Here is a 9243-nt window from a genome sequence, read left to right as displayed (position 1 = left end):
GAAAAGGTCCACCTTTGTTCTGTCCCTTTTCCCTGTTCAGGCACAAAAAGTATCCAACTTTACTTAGTCCCCATTCCCTGTCATCAAGTTATATAACGTTACTATAACAAAACGTTTAAGGTGGTCTTATACCTAAAATTTTTTTTTTGCAAAACAACTCTGTGGAACAGTTTTGGTATCACGTTAAAGGATTTTGCACTCTAACGTCAAAAATGAGCTTTTCCAGGTCACGTGCCACGATAGTTAACGAATAACTAGCTCCTAAGTGTTCGAGAATGGTTCGAGAAGTATGGAATTAAGTTCATCCTGTCCATAAGCAAGTTGTCCAGGAGACAAACCTCAGAAAACAGTGTTTTGAGGGGGTTTTTCTCGTGAAATGTTGAAAAAGTATACTAATATTAACTAATATTAACAATATTAACTAAATAACGGGGCAAAATTTCATAAATCGCAAATTTTGGAGGTTTAAGACCGAGATAATTGTGTCCTTCATCAACGTTGAAAATTTGACAACGTTCGGTTAAAACCCAGTGGAGATATCGTGTGCGAGATATTGATGATCCGTCTATTTGGTCATTTTGAGAAATAAGGCTTTAAAGTTTTACTTCGGTCTCCGAGAGCCCAAATTAGCCTTATGAATTAGGGGGGGGGGAGGTTAGGGGCAGGGGGAGGGGTATATTTAAAGGTTTTACATAAATGTTTCATTGAACACCCGAATACACACCAGTCATAGAAATGTTGACCAAGTATAAGGAGCGTATAAGATGGTAGAAGAAACAGTGTTCAGAACCATGATGCAAAATTCTCATAACTACACATCTTTAAAGCGTTTGTGTAAAGTATCATTAAAATGTACTGAATTGAGTCCATTTTGTGAGTACTTTTAGACTGTAAACAATGGCTGCTATGGGTGTTGCTATGTTGAAATATAGCTAGAAGTGTTCAGATTTCTTAATTTAAACGTAAACTCAGGAGTAATTAGAGGAAAATCGTTTCAAAATACGATTTACAAATGGACAGGGATGTTGAATCTTTATGTTCCAAAAAAATGGTGTTTTGGAGAAAAATTCATATCTGAGAGTATAAGACCCCCTTAAATTTGGCAGTGGTGCCTTTATAATGATATCTCTTTCGCGGGTATGGTAACATCAGCTCTTCTAGTTTTCGAAACATTTCAAGTTACACAGCTTTAGTGATAGGACAGATTTAACCGGAAAAGGTGAAGCCAACAAACGCTCGAGGAAACTGTACAGTTGGAATAGGAAACACACAGATATTGCGGGGAAAAAATGAACGAAAGGACCAGGTAAATAAACAAGAGAACGCACAGAGAACAAAGGGATTAGCACATGTAGCAACGCAAGGAAATGCACAGGGAACGAATGGGGAAAACGCACGGGGGAACGCACAGGGTACATGGGGAGGTGTGGTGGAACGGCGGCCGGATCGGTGGCTCGGTTGGTCGGTCACTGAGCCAGTCGGTCAGTCAGTCGCTCGGTCGGTCGGTCGGTCGATTAGCCAGTCAGTCAGTCAGTCAATCTTTCCCCGACAACACACACTGACATTTCACTGACAGAAGTGCATCCCAGTAATAAACACTGACACAAAAACACTACCACCGGAATGCAGTGAACAAAGGCTGAATTCTATTACAATATCAGACCACAATCAGTACAGTTCCAGTTTAGCAAAATTTTATCTCAAGGTCACATTTCTATAAATTCTATGGTGAGAATTTATCGAGCGGGTGGAGGTGTTTAAAATTAGAACAGTTAAGAAGGTCATATACCAACAGAGCACTTTCTCTTAATTTTCCTTATCCTTTAAAATTATCTGTGGTATCTACTGTACATGATTTTGTAAAATTTATACTCCTGCATTTTTGTTATTCTTTTATTGGGTGCATTTTGCAGTCAGGGTCATGTGACCTCCAGCAACTTTTGCCATAAAATTCCTATAAATGTTTCAAACATTTGCACTGCCTTAATATGGCCTTAGTTTGTATTGAATCAATAAAAATTGACACCTATAATTTTGAAATCTCAAGCAAATTATTTTACCTTGAAATATTTTAAATAACTTTTGGTGTTGCTTATAAAATATAAATCAATACAGAGTGAAACACTGTTAAAGAAGTGTGAATCATCATCATATAATGTAAAATAATTTGGCAAAATTTTAATAAGAATCATTTTATAATATCACATTTCGAGGTAAAGCTTTGTTATTTCTTAATCAGAATATTTTGTTGTAGTGTAAGGTATAGAGCACAGGGATATTCTGTAACCAGATTTTCAAAAGGCACAGGCGTATGTTATATTACTTTACTACAGGCCCTAATACACCTAACTTGAATTTGTGCTACACCCTGGTTTTTTTTTTATCAGTTTATCCAGAAATAAAACCTGGCTAAAAGACAGACGATTCTTTTTGCAACTATATTTTGGAAAATTTATGCTAAATTGTGTTAATTGTGAATCTCCAGCTGTACCTTTTTGCCTTCATTTCACAGAAATTATTTCCAGTTACTGGCTGATAAAGAGAACTGTGCGGATCTCGACATTTTAACTGAAGTTCAAGAACGTCTAAACAGGTCCTCTGCACTGCTCCCTACAGTATTTTTGTCTTAACATTAGAAAACGTTCCATGATGGTTTAATTCTAGACAGAGACTTGCCAGCCTGAGTGTTGAAATCCCATGGCAAAATAAAATGCATCACCCTCACTGTCAACCTGCCAATCAAAAGTCACTAGCTTGTCATCAACAGTGATTGACACCCGAAGCTTGTCTTTAGAGACGCGACTTCCATCAAACATGACCACTGAACCTCGTTTGAACTGTGGTAACCTTGTTGTCATGGCTGTCCCATTAACGTAAACAACACCTTTGGAATTTATGCTAACTGAACCAGGGCATTGTAGGACTTGTCGTGCATTGCTAAAATCAAATGATGCAGTTGTAAGGCCAATACCATCACCATTACTGGGATCACCAGTCTCGTCAATCTTGAGAATCAGTGCTGTATCAAGTCTGTAACTCATTGTTTGTGATCGCAGAACTTTGGAGCAGTCAGGGAACACTTTTGTTGCAGTTTTCCTCCTGTTACTGAGTTGATACACAGCTAGTTTATTTTGGTTGAGACAGTCCTCCACAGACCATTCTAAACATAAAAAGAAAACAACAAGACATTACTTTGAATCTACAATCACTAATTACTACCCTCTCAGGAATTTTAAGAATCAGCTTATGTTCTCACAGAGATTAGTTGATGAACTTCTCTATTCTCGTCACCTGTCTCATTGAAAGTGTTGTGATACTTCAAGGAGAAGCAAAAAGTTCATATCATATTACGATAAATTCTTTAGAGAGCCGCTTCTAGACTTAATCACTTCAAGCTGAAAGCAATAAACATTTGCGTAAAAAAGAGATTTCAAAAGAAATCAAAATCCCTGAGTCATACAATTTACTCTTGAACTGTCCACAAATACTTTAGCTTGAAGGCACGCAGGCACTTTAGTGTGCAAGTTATGGGCTGGTTGCTTCACTGGTTGGCTTGTATCCTGAACTTGCCACTTTGTAATTCCTTAAAACCCAAACAATAGCTAAGATATGCTATCTGGCATTAGGCCAGCTGGCATCTCTCAACAGTGACATTTTCGTAAGCAGTTGAGCTTGTCAGATGGTGGATGAAAATCTACAAAATTAGTGTTGTTCCTGGAAATATCATTCCGTACCCTCAGATGTTTGAAAAGACATTTGATTCAATCCCAATCCCTTGCAGAATTTCCAATAACCTTCCATAGGGAGGGGTATGGATATTTTCTGAACTACTTAACATGAAACCTCAAGGTAATAACTTTATTTTCTCTTATCCTTACCATGCTGGTCAAGTGTTGTTATTCCATTCCTTGGAATACTCCAAGATCCCCATTTTCCTTCATTTCCAAACCTTCCACAGACACGAAAAGTGTAAGACACATGAGGTTCAAGATCTGAAACCAAGTGAGATGATTCCTCACCACAATACACTGTGCTGAACACTGAATCACTGTTGCCTTTGTTGTCTGTACGACAACACTGTAGCATGTATTCCTGGACGCCACTGTAATCTGTGATGGACTCACTATCTGAATATGTCTAAAATATACAAAAGTTACCTGGTTCAGTCACTAGACTGAAGTACAACATAATTCTCCTTACTAAGTGTTAAAATGATTTATTTCAGTGGCGCATATTTCGCAGTACATAAAATAGAGACAAAAGTTAATGACCTTCTTGTAGGGTACTATTGTCATTTGTTATATTGATAATGTATTGTTAATATTTTAACTTAGAGAAATGAGATTTTGATTACTGTAAGAATACTAGAAGCGGTAATAGATCTCTGTACACTTTGTGGTCCTATGACGCAAGATATTTTACAGAACATTTATAACATGGCTATTTAAAAAAAAAAAACGATCTCACTATATTCAAAGAGGTTTAAATTACAGAGATGCAATCTATTGAAAGTAAACAAAGCTTGTTTCAATCTAAAGAGGTGGAGTCTAATGCTAAATTTCCAGCTCCATAGCATGAAGCAACAACTGCAGTACTAAAAAGTATTCTACAAGCACTCCACTTGGATGGAATTAAACCAAGACCATGAAAGTAACACCCAAGAACACAACACAATGAACCTAGCCAGGGATCAAATCTCCACCATTTTGATTCAGGATCCAATGGAAAGAGTGAAAGTGAAGAAACATTACCTCATCAAACCACTGAACCAGGATAGCTCCAGGATGCTCAACCAGCTCTGCTATTTGAAGTGAGCCTGTCATGGAGACTTCTCCTATGGAATTGACAGCATCAAGAACTGACTGGGTGTGACTGTCGCTGAAAGTGACAGACAAGGTTTGTGATATGCAAGGAGTATCAGGATACCTGTAGGTAAAATAAAATTAATACGAACCATGATCAGTTGGCTTGATAGCTCAGTTGGTAGAGCACTGCTCTGCTATCACAGTTATGGGTTATGTTATGTTATGGGTTCAAATCTCATTCAAGCCTGAATTTTTTTCAGGCTTTATTCTCTCAACTGCCTAAGATGTGTGCATATGTGTGATGACCTTTCAATAGTATTAAAATTTTTCAAGGACAACATAAAATTTTAATCTGAGAGCTCCTGTCCTTGTTGCTTGCTATTCCTCTGGTGAACTGTGTATGCAGACAAGGTGACACCCATCTGGGACAATGATTTTTTTTCTCCTGGAAGCAATCCTTAAAATTGGAGCAGCTAGATCTCTTATTGCTGCCAGTATAAAATTCAGTTTCTGTAGCGTGACTCAAGTGACTTGGAGTTTTGATTCTCCTCCTGGATGGAATGCTTCTCTCAGATCCGGCCCAGTATGGTATTGGTACACTGTTGAATGTTAGCTACAACCCTTTGGGAAGTTGTAGTACACATAAAGAGTAATCAGCAACACAATGACTGTACTCTTCACAGGGAGCTCTTTATAACTAATAAAGTAAGTATTAATTTTGCTTTGCAGTGCTCATAGCGGGCAACCATCAAAATCTTTAGTTACATGTATCATTATGGGTTTCAAGGTTTGATTTGATAAGTTTTCATCTAACACCCATCCCTGTGAAAAGATTTTGTTGTAGCAGGCAGGATAAGAAGTAGTGAGTAGTACACGCCAGAGATGGATTTGTTAGGAGTCAGGATAATACATGTGACGTCAATGAAGTATGCAACAAATAATTTACTGTAAGCAGCAAAATAACAGGCAGCCAACACATGCCTTGCAGCAAACTGGTGAGCACATCACCATACTGTCATGTCTCGACCACTCTTCAGCCAAAAGGTAACAGAGGTAATAATTATTTCCACCTTGCTTCAAGAGATGTTTACTTTCTTAGTACTACTGCTTCACTGCCACGTGCACACAGAACAAAACATCACTTTCTCACAATTTCAAACAGGATCCACTGTCACTTCTCTTGCACCCACTGGCCACTCAAATGTCATTTCAATTTTTTTCCCACTGGCCTACTCCAATTGATTTAAAGGTATTCCAGTTGGTTTGTAGTTTTAGTTACTCCTACCCAAATCAATAATCATGACCTACAAGGAAAATTAAACTTATTAACCTTATAGATGAAAATTGCAGCTCATTTTGCAAGTTCCTTCCTTCACTTAGGAGTGTAGCATCATCTTCATCAAGGGAGGAATTTCCTATAAAAGAAAACTGGTAATATTGCATTTTTTCGGTTTAAACTGTAGGAACATTTATTAAAAACCCAGCCTTGTTTTACATGTAATCAGGTACGGTGTTTACTTAGCTAGCACTAATATGTTGATTTTTGACAACCCCACTTTTACTGTCCATTTTAAAGTGTACCTTTTGGAGGTCAAATAAAGCTTGAGCCAAACCCAGATTGGTCTCTTTTAGGGGTGTAATTAAACTTTTCCGGTGAGCATCCCCAACATTTCCACATGAGAGTCCCCTCCCAGGGCTAAAATAGTAAAGAATAATAGAGTTACAGCATACATGTAAAGTTTCCAGATTCTCTTTAAATTCATTTTTGGTTGAGTTATATTGAGCAGCATCTAACATGTAGAGTTAATACTTGATCATCACTCCCTACCTTTTTCAATAAGTTGAACAGTTTTATCTAGCTGCCCATTGATTCTGTCTTCCAAATTAGTCAGGGGATCAAGATCCTTCCTCTCTATCTCACCAATAGTACTTAGAATTGCTTTTTGGCGAGTTTCTAATACATGTGCTATTTCTTGCTTTATTTCCTTAAATCTCTCCTCAACTTCAGTGCGTGCTTTGCTGATGCTGTTTTTGACTCCTTCACGCGTGGACTTGATGTCTGTTAGCCTTGATCTACATGCATAGAAGAAAAGTATAGTCTCAAATTTTTTTTATAATCAAAACCATTTGACAGCTGCCTTGGGTTTAAAATTGACAAGGGCCAAATTAATTTTTTTGTGGGAATCATGAACATTCACCAATGACGCACTAGCATTTTTGGAGGGGGGACGGGAGGGGGGTTGAGTTCCAGGAATACAGGTAGATGCATAACTAGCTGGAGCTGTTAAAGGTTACATCCCCTTGTTATCTAGCTTTCTCAACCTTTTCACAATACAAAACACAGGTAAAATGACGGTAAAATCACGGACAGATGATGGTAAAATCACACACAGATGAAATAAAATTACTTGATATAATCAAGGCAAAGAGCATTAGTTTACCTGAGATAAGATGTGTACTCATCAAGTTTTTTCAGTGATTCTTTGATTGCTAGTCTGGTGTTCATAACATCCTCTTCCTCCATGTTAGTACCTATCTCGAGCCTCTAACATACTGTGGGCAGTAGAAACAAATGTGACATTAATTTTATAAAATATCTTTTTATCCAAGATTAGTCAGCAGAGAAAAAAAAAACATGACATGAAGCTATTTAATTGTAAGCTTGGTGTGATCTAATTGTTTTGCGCATAACACATTCACTGTAACCTGTATCAGGTGTCACACAATACTCACTGGCCAGCAAACCCCTAAATACACTAAGCAATACGTTCACACCCCAGAAATCTTCATTCTTCTACATTATGATTATTGTTGCACATGCTTATCATACTCATCCAAATCTTGCCATAGCAGTTAAATTCCACCAAATATGTAGATTGAACACAGTAACTGAAAATAACAAAATTACAAACACGGGAATGGACATAAAATAACTAACAACGACCGTCAGCATGAAGACTGCAGAAAAACGGCAAAGCGAAATAAATGAGGAAACTTACAAGACGAATGTGGTGAACCCCAAAACCAAAGACGAACTGTAAAACTGGAGCAAATCCAGAACAAGGCATAGACAAAAACTCAAACTACTACTAACTAAATAAATTACATGCGAACCAAACATATAGAATATGCAAATGAACATAACATGTACAAAAGGCCACAAAACAAAGGAAACTAATTAAGTGAAAACATGGCACCAAACATGAAGCTATGACACAAATTCTGGTGCCTACAATGATGACTATTGTCATTTTGGAATAGCACAGGATAACAAATTCCATATTAAGAGGGAATTTACTACACTATGCAACACCAATATAACATTTGATAAACTCACCCCATATCAAGGGAGTGATCCTTGGCCAGCAGTTTTTTTGAGATTAATTTAGCCTAAATTACATTTTGCCACATTCTTATAATGTTTTCCGGTCCATATGTTTTTGAGGAAAAAAACAAGGAGGAAACTCCTACCCAACCAGGAGGGATGGCAGGTCTATAAATGGCACATGTGATATTGAAACCGCTAACACTCAAGGTTCACCATTCCTTCAAAATTTCCCTATACATGTTATTCCAAAATGACCACCATTTAAGTATTCTTTTGTTTACTTGCAAATTAGCCCTTTTTACCTTGTTCTTAAACTTGAAATTCAAAAGAATAGTTTATCTTTAACGAGGCAACAAGGGCTCATTGTCAAGTAAACAAAAGAATACTAAAATGGCGGCCATTTTGGTATAAGGTGTATGAATACTGACACAGTAATATAAATGTAACATGTTTAGAATTTTAAAATCCAATTCTTTGGATTTTCATTGAAGCTCATAAATATCCATGTACATGTAAGCTTACAACAGCAAATAGTGCATTGAAAACCACGCACACAAATTGATACAATTTATCTCAAATTCTTTCCCACTGTAATAAATCATTCACAACGCTCCCATTAAATAATAACCAATACTGAATTTCTGATGAGCCGATATTCATAAGCTTCCTGATTACAGCTAAACTAAAGATACGGGAAAACTCTAAAAAAGATATGATCTCAATATCCCTGTAGTCCTTTCAATAGAGCAAAGACTTGAGAGCCATCAACGATTGCTGTTCATTCACGATTCCTGCAAAAACCTCTATCGAAGAAATGCGATTTCAAAAATTGATAACAAACCTGCAAAACCCGTCCAACCATCGGAGTTTATTTGACCTGCGGATTTGACAAGCGTGCGTGCAAGTCAATAAACCAGATTTTTCTTCAATAATAAATTAAGGTGAAGAAATTCTTCCATACCTTTTACCTAGTCGAATAGCATTTCCCATAAACGAAAAAACCTAGGAAACAGAAAACTCCACACCACTAATCCCTGCTGTGTTCGACAATCCTAATAGAAGCTTCGAAAAAGGAGCACAACTTGAGCCTTAGCAGCGGATTCCATCGAA

At 37.3% G+C, this 9243-nt stretch overlaps 1 protein-coding gene across 2 annotated transcripts; it reads right to left on the bottom strand.

Moving 5' to 3' along the window:
- Positions 1–650: 650 nt before the first annotated feature.
- On the bottom strand, positions 651–9181 carry LOC145489389 (cytokine receptor-like factor 3). 2 transcript variants are annotated; one of them, XM_081468353.1, is made up of 8 exons: positions 9095–9180; positions 7636–9010; positions 7247–7358; positions 6634–6878; positions 6136–6220; positions 4752–4926; positions 3879–4137; positions 651–3160 (listed from the first exon to the last, which is right to left on the bottom strand). In XM_081468353.1, exons 3-8 carry the CDS (start codon positions 7327–7329, stop codon positions 2661–2663), a joined length of 1347 nt encoding a protein of 448 aa, XP_081324479.1. In that variant the 5' UTR covers positions 7330–7358; positions 7636–9010; positions 9095–9180; the 3' UTR covers positions 651–2660. The 2 variants fall into 2 exon arrangements, with proteins under 2 accessions (XP_081324479.1, XP_081324478.1); XM_081468352.1 differs by having other exon boundaries at positions 652–3160; positions 8975–9010; positions 9095–9181.
- Between the last annotated feature and the right edge of the window lie 62 nt (positions 9182–9243).

The sequence above is a fragment of the Orbicella franksi genome, chromosome 6 (assembly GCF_964199315.1).
Source record: "Orbicella franksi chromosome 6, jaOrbFran1.1, whole genome shotgun sequence".
Classification (NCBI taxonomy): domain Eukaryota; kingdom Metazoa; phylum Cnidaria; class Anthozoa; order Scleractinia; family Merulinidae; genus Orbicella; species Orbicella franksi.
Note: the sequence above shows the minus strand (reverse complement) of the source record. Positions and strands in the feature narration are given on the sequence as shown.